The sequence below is a fragment of the Etheostoma spectabile genome, chromosome 4 (genome assembly GCF_008692095.1).
Source record: "Etheostoma spectabile isolate EspeVRDwgs_2016 chromosome 4, UIUC_Espe_1.0, whole genome shotgun sequence".
Taxonomy (NCBI): Eukaryota; Metazoa; Chordata; class Actinopteri; order Perciformes; family Percidae; genus Etheostoma; species Etheostoma spectabile.
Window position 1 is genome coordinate 24313775 of NC_045736.1, and position 20560 is coordinate 24334334.

Here is a 20560-nt window from a genome sequence, read left to right on the forward strand (position 1 = left end):
ACAGGTTTCTTGCCATCCATCAGTCTTGCGTAAATTGTTGTCGTGGACCATCTAATAATTTGACGGGTATTGGCAGTACTCTCAGCTTTTATCTGGCCACTTGGTACGGTACAGTACATTACTTTCCATGGACCTCTCGAGCTGATGAGTGGACGACACAAAGCTGCAAATTATAAAAATGACCAGCCTTTACACATTAGTGTGCAGTATCATTGGATTGATTACGGTGTTGACTCACTGCATAACTGGTAGATAATTGAAAGTACTATGTATTCTAGTTATATGTAATTTTGTGAGCATCAGCTATTAAACCATTGACACTTTTCACTTGGTGCCTGGACTCTTATAACTTGACTGGCCTTGCTTGTACTTTAGCACAAGCCCAAGGTACTAATATCAATACGGCCTGTAACATGTTTGTCACACTGAAATTCTTTTAGTATATCTAATTTTATAATTGTTAGTTGCCTTGACTATCTGGCATTGTGAGACTGTTAGAACTTAGGTAAGGTCTGTATCCAGAAAAAAAAATGTAAATATTGATCCCAGACCCATACTAACTGTTCAGAGCTTTTAATTTGGACAACAAGGATTAAACCAATGTTAAAATGACATTAAATCCTAGGCCTGGCTGGTAAAACCAGCCAACTAGTAAGAGTTGAGAAATGAGAGACAGATGGAGGGGAAATGGGGCAAAAAGACAAGTCAAGCTATCAACTCAAGTCACCCTCACTATAAGGATTCACAGATGCGGGAGACCAAAGTTACAAAAATGTAATTCTTCTAAAATAAAAAAAGGCCTTTGCCAAAGAAATGATGTGTAGAATCTATGTACATCATTATCAGTTCATGTATGCATACAAAAAAAATCCACATCACAAGATGCTTGTGTTCAAGTATATTCACCAACTTAATCTCCATGATTTAGCATTCTCACTTTCCATTTTTTTTTTAAATAAAATGTCCTTCAAAATTAAAAAAAAATGCAGAAAACCACATTTATGTCCTACCAATACATATATACTGTATAAATACATACATAAATATATTTTACATACAACAGCCATAAATTTGAAAAGGGGATATACAGAGCGAAAGGGAGGGGTGGTGTGTGTGTGTGTGTGTGTGTGTTTTGGCTTGTCCCTCAATTTTCACATCAGGTGTTGTGTGTTGGTGTCTGTGTCCACGCGCATGCGCACACACACACACACACACACACACACACACACACACAGAGTAGATGTGGCCATCTTAGTTGGCCCAGTAGGGGGAGCTGCCATAGCTCGACTTGTTGACTTGGCTCTTCTGCTGCAGGCTGCTGGACTGGCCACGCTGGCTAGGACCACCCTGAACGTTGAAAGACATGCGTGTAAACATCTGGAATACTCACTGGTAAAACCTGTGCTACAACAAAATATCTGCGGGTGTTACCTGTCCATCCTGAGCTAAATGGTGGTGCAGCAGCTGTGAGTGTGGTTGCTGGTGAGGCAGGATGTGGAGGAATGGGGCCGGTGCATAGCCTCCAGGAGCTGCTCCAGGGTTCAGAGGCCCTGGACCCCCCAGTGCTGATGGCAGACTGAAGGGAGGGGGGGTCCCCGCATGGAAACCTTGCTTATCAAAAGACTGAAAATGAAGGATGAGGGGACAAATTCAACTCAAAACTTTATTATTTATTGGTATAAACAATAACTACAGAGCAAGACAACGGGGTGGGTGGATGGTTGAGTAGATAGTACTTGAGGCTCACCTGGGTCTTATTGTAAACACTTCCGCTGATGTCCGGCACACCCGAGTTACTGGAGGTCACCGAGACGCCTAGCAGAATGACAGCAACGTTTACAGATTACAATTCCGAACAAATTAAGATGTCAAATACAGTGAGTGTTTTTTCTTCTTACCTTTCCCAGGTCCAGAAGCAGCAGATTTGGCTTGTGCCTGTGAGGAGGAGTTGTATCCTTTGCTGTAGTCCACTCCTGCTGGCCCGGCTGTCAGCTCCTCATACCCTGGCCAGGTAAACAAAGTGCAGTGTTCAAACAATACACACTACTTCCTGTGCCGACAAAAGCCACACAATATAATCAAATTAATTGGGAAATTACTTAACCCAAAATTAAATCCAATAAATTTCCCAAATGAATGTGAACACTTAGGTTAAATGGCGTATAATTGGTATGCTCACTAACCTGAGCTGAAGGTGTGCTGGCCGTAACCGCTGGACTGCTGCTGTGTCTGCTGCTGGAAGGGGCTAGCTGAGGGGTTTCCCAGACCAAGGCCCATAGTATGCTGCTTGGCCGAGGCTGGTCCCGGACCCCCGGGAGGAACAAACATGGTGTGGCCATACTGGAAGGCAGCAGCACTGGGTACGGCTCCAGGCACTCCAGCGTAGTAAGGCAGGCCTGTGTAGCTGTAGCCTGGAGGCAGAAAGGCCTGCTGACTGCTGTGGTGCTGCGGCTGGCCCTGGGCCTGAGGAGGCTGGGGCTGGGCCTGGCTCTGTCCTTGGCTCTGTCCCTGGGGAGGCTGCGGGGCCGCCAGGCTTGTGGGGGGTGCCGGGGAGGTGGAGTCGTTCCTGCCAAACTTTGTGACTTCACCTGTCAAACAGTTGAGATGTCAGGTGAGAACAAACGTGGGATTTTAGGATACTGGACAAGGCAAGCAAAGGGTAAAAGGTTCTTTACCTGAGTAGGGGTTGTTGGCTAGGCTCCCGTCTCTACCAGAGAGAGTCGCTGTGGGGCCAGGGAATGTGATTCCATAGTAATCCTGCAAAGAGGGCTAAAGGGACAGGAAAGGATCAGGAGAAGAGCCACACAGCAACCAAACAAGTTAATGGAGTACTAGAGAAGAAGTGCTAAGCTGTCCTAAGAGTGTGGTTATGAGGCTCACCATTGGCAGTCTGGACTGGAGCATATGGAGGTCTTCGTAACCATAGATCTGCTGAGAAATACAACAAAGTCAGCTGAAGAAGCTGCAAAAAACATTCAAATGGATATACAGTCACTTTGTACTCTTTAATGAAACAGACTGCATCTTTATCAGTTCTCTGATGACAGTTGAACTGAAGGGACTGAGAAGATGGTACTGGCAAATATCATGATTTGTGTTTGCCCATTTAAAAGAAGAACAATTACCCTACAATGATTCTTGATCCAAAGGGGCTACTTACTGGGTATGCTGGCAGCAGCCCCCCTGGGCCCATGATATACTGGTTTGGCAGTAGAGGAGGCACTCCCTGGGACAAGTTAGGAGGAGCTTTACCTGTAAACACAACAAGCAAAACTTACATTTACTTTTTTGGAAGAAAAATGAATGAATTCCAACTATTTGGGCAACTTCAGAGCACAAACAATGAGTGAAATCATGTGTCTGGAATGTGTGTGTGTGTGTGTGTGTGTGTGTGTGTGTGTGTGTGTGTGTGTGTGTGTGTGTGTGTGTGTGTGTGTGTGTGTGTGTGTGTGTGTGTGTGTGTGTGTGTGTGTGTGTACCAGTGGAGGAGGAGAGCAGGGGTGTGGTCCTCGGTGCAGAGAGGTTGGACGTGGCAGTAGCTCCATTGGAGCAGAGTCCCAGCGCGGTGCTGGCGGCAATGGCAGCAGAGTGAAGTCCACTGATGCCAACAATACCAGCGACGGTGCTGCTCATGTTGTTACCCATGTTGGCCAGGTGGCTGATGCCGCTGCTGCTACTGTTGCTGCTGTTGTGGGTTGAGTGGAGTGCTGAGGGCTGCGATGACGAGTAGGAGCCAGTGGAAGGAGCCAGAGAGCTCACACTGCTGTTGTCAACACTGGTGTACTGAGCACAGAGAGGACAGAGGACATTGGTTACTAGGGATGAGCGAGTACAGCATTATCTGTATCTGTATCTGTTTACCACATGAATTATCTGTATCCGGATCCGTACTCGGACTTCAGATCAATGGTGTTGTCATGGTAACAAACAAACTATATACAGAACGTTTTGTAACAATGAATACAACACATGCGGTTGCAATTATGAAGTAAAATGTAATGAACAAGAGTTTTCATACTCAATATAACTTTCTTTTTTTAACTTTTTATTTTTTTATGATCAGTGTGATTTTTTTTGTTTTTATTTCTTTTATTTTTCACACAAGGTATATGTGTGTGTGCTGTGTGTGTGTGTGTGAGTAAGAGAGAGACACAGAGAGAGAGGGGGCGGGGGGCAGCTGACAGTAAAAATAAAAAAAAATCTCCAATGGCAGAGACACAACGGGAGTTGCATTTAAACCGAGCTGCATGTCTGAAACCCACGTTCACCAGAAATCTACTGGTTACTAAGTCTGTAAGTACTACAAACCGAAGTTAAAAACAAACCTGAAGCTGAAGAAACCCTAAACGTTAACGGAACAGATCCGCAGACCCGATTGACTGACGGAGCGGGAGCGGGAGCGCGAGAGAGAGAGAGAGAGAGAGAGAGAAAGAGAAAGAAGAGAGAGAGAGAGAGAGAGAGAGGGAGCGCATTTCTCCATGTTCTATGTGTGTGTGTGATTGATCCGAGCGTGTTTGTAGGCGGGGGGGCGCTGTGATTATCACAGAACGCTGCGCGGCCAGTTGAGGAGTTGTATTCAATCCGAGCACGAATATTGACTTATATTGCTCGTATAATACTTGTACTCGGCAAAAGTGCTTTATCCATACCGGATACCCGTTTCAGCCGGGTACTCGGATCACCCCTATTGGTTACATTAGAATACAATATATTTTTCAGGTTTCATTTGGCAATGCTTACATTGAATTTGTTTGAGAAACGCGCCAGATGTCACGCTTTAACCCATCTGGTAAGCCATGTGGCATGTAACAGAGTCAGCTGTTTGGTTACATAGCATTACACATAATGAGTCATCATACAGAAGGTTTTAGAAATCATGCTTGTGGAAGACGAGACAGGTACTTACAGTGAGAGAGCTGGAGCCCAGAGCTGAGACTGAGGAATGACTGCTGACATGGCTGTAGAGGGAAGGCAGAGGGGATCAGTGTATTGTTGACATAGCTGAGACAGACAGACAAGCACACACAAAAGCTACTAGTAACTTGCTTAAATAAAGTATTTTAAACACGCGTTCTGACTGGCCAAACATGGTAGTAAATATCAAGGTATCAGGTTTTTTTTTTTTTTAAATTGTCAAAGCTGGTCATCAGTCTGCCATTTGTCACCTGTTGAGTGAGTTGAGATGGCTGGCTGAGGGCATGTCCTGTGCCAGGTTGGAGAGTGTGGTGGAATTGTGTGCAGTCAGGGTAGAGGGTAAGAGGGAGGAAGGTGCGGAGGTTCCGTTGGTGATGTTCATTGACGGCGACTCTGGCTTCGGTGTGGAGGATGCTGATGAAGCTGAGTGGGAAAGAGTAGGAAAGAAAAGCTCTTTATTTCTAGTAGACTCAAAATACCAAAGCCCAAGACAGATGGCTGTTGGTAGACATTTACAATATACCTTCTAATGTAAAGGTCTACACTGGACAATAAATCAGTAGTAGGTAACTTACTGTCCAGAGCAACTGAGGTCCTTACACCATTTAGACCATTCTAGTAATAAGGAAAACACAGCTCAGTGTCAGCGTAACAGATCGAGACCACACACACACACACACACACACACAGAGAACAAGACAACATTTAACATCGCAGACATTAAACGTTGCATACAAGATGACCATGTAAAAAGGGGGAAATCGTAAGTTGAAAACAGGATTTATGCTATTCCTATAATGTTTGATAATGGGTTATGAGGGCTATCTTGAGGAGCTATGGGCAAATCTTTGAGTCAGGAATTGCTGGCAAAACAGTTAAATTAATCCCATTTGAAAAGGATATGCTGAAACAACACAGTCAGACACAGTTCCCAAAATGGGGATGAACGTTGTGGGACCTGTGGACTTGCTGTATATACAAGAGGCAGAAATGCTAGGAAAATTACAATTTAAATGATTTCTCATCTATATCAATTACAAAAGGTTACAAACCCTAAAAAGGCAGGATGAGCTTGGCCATTTCTGTTGTCAATTTCTACTCACCATGACTGGCCCCGTGGCCTCTTTGCTCTGGGAAAAGGCCAGTCGTGTGTGAGGTGGCATGGTCCCATCGTAACTTCCCCCCACTGTGGAGAAGTGAGAGGAGGAGGGTACAGAGGAGGAAGTGGTGGGGGCTGTTGAAGAACAGGAGGGAGGATTCGAAGAGTTGGCAGTCACTAATGAGGAAGGAGTGAGGCTGGGCAACGGCACCGAGGAGTGATACACTGGCTCTGATGAGGAGAGGGGCAGTGGCAGGGCAACGGAGAGAGGGCTGCCCAGGGACTCACTGCAAGACAACAGCAGAGACAGAAGAACAAGCTATTAGATTAAAAGTGCACGTTTTAGAATGAAACTCTTCAAATGTACGGCGCTCAAGGCTTCCCGCAGCACTTTGCAGTTAAGGGGGTTGCTTGAGCAACACGCAGCCATTGCCTTAAAAAAAAAAGAAAAGAAAAAAAAAGAGGTATTTGAGCGATTTCCGCTGTGTTACTCTGTCCTGTTTTCTCCCTTTCATTCCAAACCACACAGTTGACAACTTGCAGGTGGAGGCGGTGGAGACAGGCTCGGACATACACGACCCTGTGGATTTGTGTCAATGTCGCAAGCGGTTTCTGGAAAGTGGCTGCATGTGTCCGACAATGCACAGAACATTAGCCGGTACAAGGCTACAGCTGTCTATGGACACGGAGTGCAGAAAGTGTGTCAGAGCCTCCTGGACGGTGAACTAAGACTCCGTTACCTGCTTGTCGGTCAACAGTTAATGATTGGTCATTTAATTTCATTATGCTTTCTTTTGGAAGGCTGGGTGCCAAACATCACCACTTACTAGCTAATTAATAAGTAAACAGAAGTGACATGGTGGCTGGCGTCTGGTGTGTGTGTGAAGTAAAAACCTATTCCGTGCTCAATAAATGTACTTGCATGTTTGCTATTATACATATTACTGTGCAACAATAACCCCTCTCATGCAGTTTACTCACGTGCCCTCTCAAAAACTCTCTGGACATAACCTTTAATTCTCCGATTGGTTGGTTTTGTGGTACACATGTAATGCTGTGAAAATTTGAGTAAGTGTGCCGAGAGATGAGTGCGCACAGAGTGAAGCGGTTGATACATGAGAGACATGACCGGAGCGCAGCGTCTACCTGCATGAAGAGAGTTTTTGTGTGAGAGGGACATTATTGCACGTTAATACGGATAATAGCAAACATGCAAATACATTTATTGAGCACGGAATAGGTTTTTGTTTGCTCAAAAGAAATTATTTTTTGTGAGTGGTAATTTCTGTTCAAAATGTAATGTAATATACTTGCAAAATATAGTTCTCTATGCTCAAAACATACAATATTTGCTCATGAATAAGGCACATATATAACACCATACAAATGTAAAGTTTCTGAACAATAAATACAAAAGAGATGGAACTAGTCAATCAGCAGTGACAGTACCTGAGCGGTTTGGAGTACAGGCTTGTCTGGCTCACTGTCCCTGCTCCCTTTGAAGGTGGTGCAGGGCAAGGGGCCGGTGTGGACTCCCTGGATGCTGCACTTGCGCAATTGTCCACAACTCCAAACTCTGGCATCGCCGACTCCGAGCCAAAGTCCAGAGCTCCAAATTGGAGGTTTAGCCCGGGGATGTCAGCCGAGCCTGGCATCTCTACTGCTGTGGAGGGGATCTACCGGGAGGGAGGGAACACAGTCAGTTTCCAGGACTATGATTTTAAGTTCATAAAACTACTTGTATTTGGCAATTTACAAAAGATTTACTGAAATACATGTACTGTTGCCTTGACAATCAAGATGCAAAATCTCAGACCCACACACGACAGTGATAACCTTTAGAGACAAAGGTTTGAGATTGAAAACACTGGAGCTAAGTTCAAAAGCAGCCACATGTGCATTGGATTGCAATTGCAACTTTCTGTTCATTAACATAAACCCCTTACTTTCGACGTGGGAGGTATCCTTCGTTTCGGAGCTTTGAGCTGTGCCCGTTGCTGCTGTGGTGTAGTGCCGCCCTGAGGGTCCAGCCCAGTGCCAGGGGCAGGAGGTTTAGCACCAGTAACCGCCATCACCAGGCCTGTCTGTGCTGGTGAGCTGGTGTGGTGGGGAGCAGGCGAGGCTGAAGCAGGGGGAGTTTGATGTTGCGATGGAGGACTAGGTTGACGTGCCAGAGGCAAGGAGGGGCCGGTGTGCCGCTGAACCAGCTGGCTCAGCACAAGAGAAGGCTCTGGCTGCAGGCCAAACTCACCTGCTGGTCCAGACACACAACAAAACACAGGGCAAGGTTTTTAGGTGTAAATGCCTATTAATACATGTGGCAGAAACTGAAAACTTGTGCATGGCTGCACTATGAGGTCCAACACTTAAAAACTTACGGCTGAACTGAGAGGACAGCGAGGTGGATTCTGAAAGCTTAATGTCCCAGCTTGATGAGGAAGGTGGAGGTACAGGTGCTCCCAGGCCTGGCAGTCGGCCAATGGAGGTGTTGCTTCCTTGGGTGCTGGCAGGAGGCGTGGCCTGGGATGAGGGTAGCGGACCCAAGCCAGGACCCTTCAGCTGTTCCAGTATCTGAGCTCCAGCACTGGGCTGAGTCCTTTTGGCCTGGCCCAAGTCCCCAAAACCAGCTCCCAGAACTGACGACTAGCGCAGACAAGAGGAGAGCGCGTATGTATGCGTTTATATACATTTATGTGTAAAAGCAACTTTATTTTATTTTATTTTATTGTTTTACCAGAGCAGCATGAGCATAGCTTGTGCTACTGGTGGCGTTGCGGCTGTGGGGCGGCTGCTGTTGCGGTGCCTGGTGGTGGTGGGAGTTGGTGAAGACCAGACTCTGAGAGGAAGAGGACGATGGTGGTTCTCTTCCTCCAACCACAGGCTTCTGTAGCAGAGAGGCGAGGTCCAGACTAACACAGAAACAGTTGGTAAAGTCAATTAGAAAATGCTCGTAGGAAACCAAGTCAAAGGTCGCCAATGTAATGTGTTATAAACAAACGAGTAAATCCTGTATGGCAATGATTGATCCCCAGATGCTGTGTGTCTGTCCACTGCTCCCAATGCACCCTGATTAGTTAAATGCTGGGATTGAATTTCACTAAATTGTACTGCATGATTGTATGTAATGAACAAGAAGTTTTGTCTTATTATTATTTTTCCACTGACAATATAACGTTACACTATGCAACTATACAGCATGTATAAATATACCAAAAGTAAAATTAATCCTACATTGCTGACAGACTTTTAGAATGGATGGAACGGAGCTTACCGACCACTTTGTCTGTAATTGTTGTGAAATTCCACTGTAATAAGAGATCAGGGCCAATGTGTGTTATAATTGAGCCAGTTACTTACCTTTGCCCAAGTGTGATGTGATTCTCAGCAGCAGGTGCACATGAGGAGGTGAACACTTTGGTCTCTGAGAGCTGCATAAACAAACAAAAACACAAGAGACAGAAGTGTTTTAAATATACACCAAAACATGTTATTGTGATTTGACAGACTTGTATTGTATACAGCCCTGTAACCTTGTGTCAACTCACACTAACATCCTCACTCCACTCCTCAGATGCCCAGTCTTCCATGGTAGGCCTCCAAGTCACTAAAAAGAAACCAGTAAATAATCACAAAGTTCAAATACAGGTAGGATAAGTGCAGGATGCCTGCAGTTAATGCACATTTGCAAAAAAGCTACACACTACAGTCTGCTCAATACACTGCTTTTCCAGGTAAAGAGTGGAACATCTGCTCTGAAGAGCTCACCTGTCCCATCTGTGCTGTTGTTGGCCACCGTGTCCCACACCTCAGTTTGTGTGGTCCCTGAACCAGCCTCTGAGGTATAGTCTGCTGGATTGAAGATTCTGTGGAAGAGTCATGGAAAGGTATATGTAGTTACACAGAAATAAACTGAAGGGGCGGGTAGTTGTTGACAGATTTAGAAAATTACTTTACTGATAAAACATTGTCTAGAGTAATAATGTTAAGTATACTATTCATAGGGCAAAGCTCCCATTAGAAAAAGGGATACACCATTGCTTTCTGGCCTTCGGGTTTCTGCTGCTGCGCAGAGGCTGAGGTGAGTTACGTACGTGCGGTTTTTATTTTATTCAGATACCACATCCTAATGGGACTGGTGACTAAAGACTCAATCTTTTAGGACCAAAAACACCCACTTGCACTCCAAAACCAAATCCAAACTAAATTGCATTTCCTTGCCTGAAAAACAATGAATGTTACTAATTCATTTACACCTAAAAGTATGTAAAAACGCCTGTGAGTGTTTGTGCTTGCGTGTTGCCCCCATACCCCATGCCCTGGGCTGAGAACCGGCTCCCTGGTGGTCCTCTGCCTCTACCTCCAGATCCTGCATAACAGCATTCATCCAAAAGTTAACATCTACTCCAGTGTTTGACGTACTGACAAGTGTTTTACTATATATGCAACTGCTTACCTCGGCCACCACCTCTAGCCCTCCGACCTCGATCTGAACCCCTGTCCACTGGCATCACCTCCACGCCATTCTCCTCTGGACGTGCTGCATGTGTACAAACACACGTGCATTTAAAAATGAGAAAAGACACCACATTAGTAACATTTTGTAATAAAACATGGTGACGCTGAGAAGCTGCAGAAGAGACAGGAGACACTAACTATTACTTAATGTGAAATTTAGACTCCATACCCTGACGGCTGCGACTGGCCCCCCTGCCCTTGCGGTTGGCAGCCGGACGGCCCTTGCTAGCCTCCCTCTCTCCTTTCTTCTCCCTGTTTTCCTTGTTCTCCTTGCTGTCTGATGGACCCTCCTTCACCAGGGGCTTCTTCTTCCCTACCGTCTCCCATGAGGTCTAAACACAGCACAGAAAAAACACAGGACAGACAAAGAAAAAGAATACAAAAAAAGAATAAATTAGAATTAGCACAAACTCTGTAGTTCACATGTTCCTTGTTGCGCTAGCTTGAAACACTCAAAAAAGGTATAGCCGGTAGCAAAAAAAAAAAAAGATATCAACACTGACAATATGCTTCAGTGAGAAAACGTAACATAACGGCGGTGGAGTCATTAGGTTTCATTAGGTCAACGTGTGTATTTTCACTGACTGCAGAACGGCTCCGTCCCAGCTCTGGCGATCTGCAGCCCTCCGGAGCAGATACGCAGAGCTTCTATTTTTGCCGGATGCCGGAGAGCCCCACAGCAATTCAGCCCACGGCAGGAAGTCGAGCCCAGAAACAAAATAAAACATTGGGTTTATTTTTTACAAAATAAAAGTAGACCGGGGTCACAGCGGATCATATTTCCCTAAACTACACCTGGGCTCTGGATGGAAACTGTTGTTGTTTTTGTGGTTTTATTCTACATGAATTTGCAAGATCCGTGGGCCCTGGCCGCAGCCGTTCTGCAAAAAAATTTCTGGCCCTGGTGGAAAATTGGGACGGACGGGGGAAAGACGGAGAGTAAAGCAGCGGGGGGCGATCCGCAGCCTTTGGGGAAATTCGGGGGAAAAAAGGGGGGAGAGTTGTACAGAAAAACGGGAAAACATTACTGCCCAATCGCTCCCCAATTTTTAAAAAACCCATTTAATTTGAACTGACTATACAGTCAGTTCAATTGGGGGTTGTTTTTTAATAGGCCATTTTTTTTGGGTTTAACCCCCAACCCTTTACAGATGGGCCCCCAAAAACCATCAGAAAAATTCCTTTTAGTTTTTTGGACTATTAAGATCAAAAGGGTTTGCTTTTTAAAAAAGTAGATGTAACCCCAAAGGGTTGCGTAATGCTAAAACAATAGAGCCTAGGGCTGCACTTTATTTTTTTTTGACGTCATCCAACCCAAAAACGGCCCCAATATCCACACGGGAAAGTCTGCAACATATCACGAAAGACGCCCCCCAAGAGAGTTTATTTGGTTAGTCAAAAACCCTACACTTTAAAATAAAACCTTTAAAAACTGTTATTCTTTATTTTTTTTGTGCTGCTTTTTTACTTAAATTTCAATGAAAAATTTTGTCCAAAAAAAGAAATTTAAAAATGTTTAAAGAATACTTGAAAGCAGCAGAAATCCCAGAAGACTCCACAAAATAAAATATATTTTAATTTTTTTTTTGTTTTTTGAAGCAATATCGTTATTGAAAAGGGAACAATTATTTTTGCATAATTGAAATTTTTTAAACACACATGAGCCCGGGTTTAAAAGATTCCACATAAAAAGGGAAAAAAAACCCAGCTTTTTGGCTTATTTTTGGATTTCCACAAAAACCAAAAAACCGGGGTCCTGGGGTGGCGGCCCGGAAAGCCTTTTCCTCGCCTTGGTGCGGGAAAGGTTGGGACACTCGCTCAGTCGAACTCACGGGCGGGAAAAAACTTAAGGTTTTTCAGACATTTGGTTCCCCGGGTTCAATTCGCACTCAGGGGCAAAAGGAGGGAAAGGTTGACAATGGGGTTTCCTTTTTTAAAAAATTCCCGATGTTAGAAAGTGCAAACTGTCAAGGCCAGCTCAGAAACTGATTTTACAGAATCCTTTATTTATTTTTTACTAAGAAAATTGGGCAAAGAGCAACGTAAATCATCTTTTTTTAATTTTCCTTGGTTTTTTTTGTGAAAAATGGACCTGTGATCATACAGGGGGGGTTTTTTAATTTTCGTCTACCATTCTATGATAAAGAATGGTTTTTTAAAATTTAAAACAGCTGTCTCACAATGGCTTGCATTGCGCTTTACATGCGTTTTAAAAAGGGGAAACTCGGCTTGGGGGAATGGGGCCCCCGGGGGCGCTACCAGCCAAAAAAATTCTACCTGAGAACATCATGTGTGCCACTGGAGCATGCGGTTATCAAGCTTAAAAGGTCCCATGACATGGGGCTCTTTGGATGCTTTTATATTAGTAGCCTTAGTGGTCCATATTAGTGGTCCATATCTGAAGTCTCTTTCCCAAAATCTAGCTTTGGTGCAGAATTACAGCCACTAGAGCCAGTCCCACAATGAGCTTTCCTTAGTATGTGCCATTTCTGAGTCCAAAGCTTTTGAGGAGGAGGGGGGGGGGGGGCAAGGTCAAGGCTGGGGGTGTGGTCTTGACCAACTGCCAGTTTGCTCAATTGAAAGCCATGTCTCTCTCTCAAGGGTGGGCCAAATTCTCTGGGTAGGCAAAGCAAGTAAAGGGGTGGTAACCTTGCCCCTTATGACCTCATAAGGGGTCCCCTGCTGGGGGGACTCATATTAATGTTAAAAAACCTCATAAAGTGAAATGTTCATGCCATGGGACCTTTAAACAATCCTTTTCATTCTCAATCAGCTTGTTTGGGTTTGTGAAAGCAGTTCGTGGATTTACTTGTTAATCCTTTGTCTCTCATGTAAATTATGATATTTTATGATAATTTCACAATAACCTCAGAATTTTATAAACAATATAACTAAAAAAGAAATTGAGCCATTTGTATTTGTTTGTGTAATGTGGTTCACAGTAAAAATGTTTTGGTCATGATCCAGCTAAATATCAATGAGCCTGCACTTTGCAAGTTTGGGCGGAAGAACTTAATGTTCTGATGACACTTCCAGATTAAATATTTTTTAACCTTTTAATTTTTTTTTTTTCGGGCATTTCCGCCTTCATTAGATAGGACAGCTCAGACATGAAAAGGGAGAGAGGGGGAAGACATGCAGAAAACTTTCATAGGTTGGACTGGAACCCTGGACTTTCTGCAACTAGGAAAAAACTTCTGCATATGTGTGCCTGCTCTACCAACGGAGCTAACCGGCCACATCTTCCAGGTTCATTTTGAACAAGCTTCTGACAAGCAAAACAAAAACAAGAAAACAAACTCATGACAAATAGTCATAATTCTAATCTGTTATCCACGCACGAAGAACAGGGCGCTGGTCTGAGATCTGTTGTGAAGTCTGTGCACCCTCACATCAAGATGCCAACAGTCTGAGACAAAAAAAGTATTGTGGTGTGAGCAGCACAGCAACTCAGACATTTCCAAAGTATTGTAGAACAAAGCTTAAGCTGTGGCGGTACGCCAACAAGCACAATACCAGGATCACAAAACCAGCTGAGATAAATGGACTTCAGCCATCATTAAGGTTATTAATTACACCTGTGCTTTTCTTACTGACACATGTCAACAAATGTATTTGATTTTCTTTGGAAGCAGAAGTACAATTTTAAATTTAGAGCACAATGATTATTCTCACTTATTTTCACAGTTTATGCTGTGGTTTTTACCCTGTGCTCATGTGCTTTTTCAAGTTTAAATCACACATCTTACTAAAAACAATTATCATACAGAGCTGCTGCATATTCTGCCTTCCAAGCAACATAAATATATTCACATTATCTCAAATTGCAAAAATGAAACTGGTGAAAATAACAATAGGCTAGTAAGTGAAGTTTAAAATGAGATTAAATGAGACGTCATTTACCATGTCTGAAGTGCTTTCCAAGAGAAAGTTGATGGCTCTGCTAACATCTTCGTTGCAGTCGTGGAGCGCTACCATGCACTCATCCTGGTTCTTCCCAGTCACCTCCATCAGCTGGGGGAAGCAACACACACAACAGATTAGAAAATATCTAGTAGTCAACAAAGGTGTACCAATGACAAAATACACCACACGACAATACAAGTCACAGCAAGACAAGGTGTCCCATAGCATCAAATGTTCATTTTTCCTGTGTCGACATGGAGTACTGGAGTCATGAAGGAATGACAGCATCCCCTAAATTGTACTGTAGTAGTAAATAAAGGCAAAGTGTTCATTACCTGGTTAACTTTATCCTCAAAGTCAGCATCATTCTTGTCATAGATCACTTGGGCAAGCCGGATCTGCTCAGCAGTAGCCTGCAACACAGAAACCATTGGGTAATTAACAGGAGAAAAAAGGGGAGAACAAAATATATACTCCATTGCAGATAGTCATGTATACCGGTAAAATGAAATGCAATGCAATGCAACAGCTCAAGTAAGGCTAGGCAATATTTTTTGGAGATTGCAGATTGCACCAAATCAGATTATCAATTGTAAAAAAATTCCTATAGAGAGTATTAAAGCACAAACCTAACTTATCACCAAACAAATAGATAAAAGGTGCCTCTTAAAAAAATGTATTGTGATAAAAACATGACTAGGGATGTAACGATTACCGGTGTAGCGGTAAACCACGGTAAAAATGTTGACTATAACAATTACCATATTCATTTAAAATATCATTATTATCTCAATGGATTATCACCGTATGTAACCCCTGTGTTCAATCCTTCCCAGCTTCATCTGAGTCTCCTGAAGTTGCAGCGCAGGTGCACTGCACTCAGACAGAAGAAGGGGACAGAACGCAGCACCTGTTAACGTTTTTGTCTCATTCCTTTCCCATTTTCGGAATTGTTGAAGTGATGTGTGTAGCCCAGATTGTAAATTAAAACTATTCTTGTAGTTTGCTAAACTGTCATGGGTTTTACTGCCTCATTATCTGTGTCAACATTAAAGCTATGTTTATTCGTATTTCAATAAGTGTTCTGCTACGATGTGGACAAGTTTAGCCCATGTTACGACGTGGCATTTATTTGGAGAGAGAGAAAGCGAGAGAGAGACCTAGATATCATTGCTTTGATAACATTGCTGTTGCTGTGTTTCTTATTGCATAGCTGATAGATGTGCTGATTGTTTAATATTACTTTTGCAGCCACGTGTTGATATTCAGGTTGTTAGGGCAATTTGCAATCGCCAGTAAACACACTAGCTCTGTGGAGCCACGTGCTTAGCTAGTAAAAGGTGTATTACATTGTCTGCGCCGTTATGGATATGTGTGCAGTAATAGATGTGGCTTATTCTCAGTTTGTGTTACTGAGCAATATGTTACATTTATGTTAATTATTACAGAGAAATTAAAGTAATTCTTAGCATTGTTTCTTGTTATATGCTGGTGGCTAAATATTTAGTTTTGGTAAATAATGTTCATAATAAATCAGATTCTTATTACGGTGCATTATTAATTGCTTATAGTTTAGAACCACATCCACTTTGGTCATGTATTGTTTTCTATTCTTTTACCCATGTTTTACTGTCTCTATTACATGTTTTAATGTTTGGTGTGTTGCATGTTATGTCCACAAAGATTTAAGGATGTCCTGCCTGTCAACCTAGTTTACCCACGGGTACCAATAAAGTGACCTGAACCTGAGCTACACATGTAACGTCAAATACAACTTCATAGTTAACTTCATGTTCAAGTTGTAAATTAAATCTTCCTGGATCTCAAAGTCAGACATCTCTGGTTCAAGTTCTTACCGGACACCCTACAGCGGGCCAGTGTTTCAGTAGCCAGTTTTTACAAGCCCATTGCCTATATTTTTGTAATATAATATACACTGTTACACTTTTTAAGCTTGTGTAAGCCTATCAGTGCTTTCTGAACATATTGAACACACTTTTAAAAATACCACAAACTGCGATAATTTTGTTAACTATAACCGTGAGGCCGAGTAGGGCGTCTTTGCAGACCGGACCCTTTGAAAAATTCTACAATTTGTATTGGTGCGCCAACATTTAAAGAAATTAAAGGGTATACCAGATACAATTTGGGAAGGTTTCACGATGCATCTTTTTTTAACATGTTATCATTGAGTTTATTCATATTATTATTAGCAGTAGTAATAGTATACATTCCTTGACATGTAGGGTGAAGAGCTTCATGTTCCACGATTTGCTACAAATCGTCGGCAGCTTCCCTTTACATGTATGCTCTGCCATTTCTCCTCATCTGTTAAAATGTATCTTTAATGTATTGAATTGTTTGGCAATGCATCAAGATGCATATCTCATTGGCCTCAGACGAGAGATGCACATTCCTACTCCACAAGAGTCTTGATTGACCACTTGTGATCAGATCTTACTTCTCTGCAGATGAACACGTAGTAAACACATAGCCTAATACAGCAGACATTGCAACGTGAGATTACAGGATTGTCTGTAGTAGTGTCCTACATATTCGTGAATTTGGGTATATTTTGTGAACCTAAAATATAAGGTTATTGTCTACCGGCGGTACCCTGGTGTTGACGGTCAGTGCTTCAGAGAGCCGGGGATTAGAGCATGCGGTCGGGTGTCAGATTTGTGCAGAGCACTGGAACAAAAACAATGACATCACTGACACTATGTTACTATGAACTTACGGGAGCTCAGGAAATACACAATAACATAATAATGTTCGGTTTTTAATGACACGGTCAGAGAAGTATTAATTGTGCCTCCAATTGTCACTATTAAAACGTAGGCTAATAATAAATAACAAAGAAAATCATTTTCAATATTGACCAAGAAGTTCTCCAGCCATAACGTGTGCACTGTGGATTTGTTGCCGACAGTAGTGTTTTGTCTCACAATTTCTGATCCTTAGAGAAGTGTGCTTTTTAGGAGATTCCTCATGTTCATGTTGTTGTGGTGGCTCACCTGTATTTGTTTCTGTGGTTGTGATGTGTGAGTGGCAGCAGGCAGTGCTTTTTCCCGAGGGCCCCGGGCCTTGTCGCCGCCCAGCGAGCTCATCATATACAGTATATACAAAACTCTGTATGTACAAAATAGAAAAATCTGCAAAGAAAGACGGAAGGATGAGTGAAATTATCCAAAAGACAAACACATTCAGTTGATTTACAATGTTGGTGGCAGAACCTCAATACTTTCCATTGTGCAAGTGCATAGAAAGATGTAAGTGTTTAATAACAGAAATATGTGTTGTAAGCATAGCTAAGCCTTATTGCACAATTATGAATACTGCCCTTATGAAGGCTGTAAGACACAGAGTTGGCCTGGTGACACAACAGCACTGCTGAAAATCTAGGTCAAGGAGGGAGACCGACCCAGTGTCCCCTTACAAAAAGCACAGGCCATAGAGGGTGTGAAATAGAACAAACACTACACACCCTGACTCCACATCCCCTCTACATGACATATACACCACACCCACACACACACACACACACACACACAACACACACACACACACACACACACACATTTATATACATACACACATATGCACACATATACATAAATGTCAAACAACTGCAGTAAAATACTAAATTCTTCCGTGTGTATTTGATAACTGAGTCCTGTACAAGTTTTACATTGCTGCAAATTGGGTATTCTACTACATAACCAAGCACTAATAATTTCCAGTAGTAAATAAACACTTCTCACAACCATGTGCACACAAACATGGCTTTATCCGCCTACAAATGCATAGAAAAGGTGATTGCTCAATCCGTTGTAATGAAAAATACTGCAAATAGAGCTGCAAGCTTTAACTGTGGTGTACATTACTAGAATAATAACAGATATCCCTAGTGATCCATTTGTTTTTATGTCAGAGAACAATAGCAATCCAGTTTACAGTGCCTGAGTGACGTTTGCAAATCCAATGCTGTCATTGGCTGCTGGTCTGGACAAAGCTAGTGGAAAAAGACGAATTGACTTTAAGTATACATTCAGAGAAAAATCTCTTTTTATAACTGAAAAACCTACGGCAGTAGCTACAATTTGTATTTAATTAATCAAATAGTAACATTTAATTACAAGTACGAGTCTCGACGGGCTAAAGAGATAAACAACAACAAAACAATCATTCTGTAACTGCACATCTCAATTGTTCATTACAGTTATTTAGACATACAGATACGACAAATCATATTCCAGTTAAGTTACACGTAACGTTACGTGTTTAAATGTATTAGCATCTACCAGGTTACAGCTAACTAACATTTAGCTCAATCTTATTTTAGTAATAAAGCAAGCGGCTCGTTGTTTTGAACCAATGCTATAGGTAGCCGTTGCTGTCAGGTCACTTATTTCTTGAGTCTTTGTATGCGACTAGCTAGCTATTTGAAAACGGTTGACGTTGCATGTCTATCTTGCAAAAACAAATCATTTTCTCGTAGCGTCGTTTTCGACTCAACACTGACCGACTTGGAGCTGTTGGTACTAGGGTCCCTTTGTCCTCGCTAGCATGGACTCATGTTAGCTACTTACATGCTAATGCTGACACTATGCTGTCGATAACGTTTCTGAACAAACGATGCAGCGAGGGTGAAGCTAGCTAACGATGCTATCTAAATCTGATCTAAACTGACATACAACGATCGTCTATCTGGCTTGCTGATGTCTCATATGTATTTATAAATCCGCTCAGTTATCTAACGAGTCTGGCAGATACATCAGGCTTGCCCTCGACATCTTATAAACAGACTACCCAGCCAACAACAAAGCTGTGAAATCTAAAGAAAAAGGCCTCTCTCTCAGCAGAGCACAATCCCATCCCGACATTGCTCGCCGGGAAACAAGACAACAGAAAAATTGCGAAAGACATCCCTCACAACCCCGTTTAAGCAAAACAACCAATATAGCAACCAACTATTTCAGCGAAAACGCGCTTGCGTTTATGGTTTATACGCGCTGAAATACAAAAACTGAACTTGAGAAAACATAAGAAAAATAGTGTTTTTATTACCTGCTAACACGCTTCACTCAGCCAGCAGCAGACAAGGTGGTCACGTGACATGCGCTCGCGCTGCCGTGGTGGATGCTCCGCTCTTTAGGTAACTAACTTCCTAAAACGCTCAGCTCAAATCGTAGACTTTATAAAAGATGTATCGACACACGTAGTTCAATATGTTTTGCATATTAAAGATGCACACAGTTACACAATTTCTACAGTATGATGTAGGCCTGCACGATTCGGGGAAAAATATGTATCACGATTTTTTAGCTTAGAATTGATATCAGGATTCTCTGCCACGATTTTTTCTCACAAAGTGTAATGTTTATTGCACACATGAACCATGACAAAACAAATTTTCAGTACCAAATATAGATTATGGCACCTATAGCACATTGCGCATCACCACAAGCCTGTAAACAGAGGCTTCAATGAAGAGAAGGGAGACCATTGCAGCGCGTGGGAGCGCTTTAAAACCTATTGTATCCAGTCTATGTTTTAAACTCACAGAAGAAAGTAGTAGCATTAGCGATGCAGTCGGCTCGTAAAATTAAATTATAATCAATTAAATCATTAAATCTTTTAACGATTAACCGTGCAGGTCTATATGATGATCACAATGCTACGGAACGCACACTGCTCTACCACAGGGACCTTCCTGTCCTGAAAGCTACCATATGGTTGGATATTGTTAATGGGCCCATACAATTTGACAGTGACCCATTTTAATTAAATAGTAACTCTTAAAATTGGATGAATGATGTCAAACATAAAAAAAGTTACATCAATATACATTTTATTTTATTATGTCTTTTTTTTTGAAGATAGCTTGTTTTCCCCCCTGATGTTTATATCTTACAATATCCTCAGATTCAGTCATTTGTAAAAACATTCATGAGGCATGTATAAAAAAAACAAACAGGGCATTACCAAGACAGATCAATCCACACACTTCCTCAGACATATACATAAAAATGTATGCAATTGTCCCTATGTATTTTACACATACATATACACATTTATATATAAAATACACTTTACAAGTGTTGGTTAATTGCTCAATTTGTG

The 20560-nt window shown here is 42.4% G+C and overlaps 2 protein-coding genes across 6 annotated transcripts in view; one reads left to right on the forward strand and one right to left on the reverse strand.

Annotated features, from left to right (window-relative positions):
- zgc:64106 (retinol dehydrogenase 12) overlaps positions 1 to 10262 on the forward strand; it is a 29596-nt gene extending 19334 nt beyond the window's left edge. The window contains exon 7 of the transcript XR_004331738.1: positions 10243 to 10262. The gene's annotated coding sequence lies outside the window, so the exon portion shown is untranslated. The remainder of the gene's footprint in view (positions 1 to 10242) is intronic.
- ubap2a (ubiquitin associated protein 2a) lies at positions 558 to 19604 on the reverse strand. Of its 5 annotated transcripts, XM_032514109.1 has the most exons (28): positions 19505 to 19604; positions 17452 to 17589; positions 14770 to 14847; positions 14432 to 14542; positions 10698 to 10860; positions 10467 to 10550; positions 10322 to 10379; positions 9779 to 9876; positions 9559 to 9617; positions 9371 to 9441; positions 8748 to 8922; positions 8392 to 8656; positions 7960 to 8264; positions 7463 to 7689; positions 6018 to 6300; positions 5490 to 5529; positions 5166 to 5337; positions 4907 to 4958; positions 3480 to 3783; positions 3161 to 3252; positions 2881 to 2931; positions 2676 to 2769; positions 2184 to 2588; positions 1899 to 2003; positions 1748 to 1815; positions 1432 to 1623; positions 1224 to 1347; positions 558 to 1189 (listed from the first exon to the last, which is right to left on the reverse strand). In XM_032514109.1, exons 2-27 carry the CDS (start codon positions 17545 to 17547, stop codon positions 1252 to 1254), a joined length of 3744 nt encoding a protein of 1247 aa, XP_032370000.1. In that variant the 5' UTR covers positions 17548 to 17589; positions 19505 to 19604; the 3' UTR covers positions 558 to 1189; positions 1224 to 1251. The 5 variants fall into 5 exon arrangements, with proteins under 5 accessions (XP_032370000.1, XP_032370002.1, XP_032370003.1 ...); XM_032514111.1 differs by having other exon boundaries at positions 558 to 1347; positions 2881 to 2928; XM_032514112.1 differs by having other exon boundaries at positions 558 to 1347; positions 1432 to 1608.
- Positions 19605 to 20560: the final 956 nt, after the last annotated feature.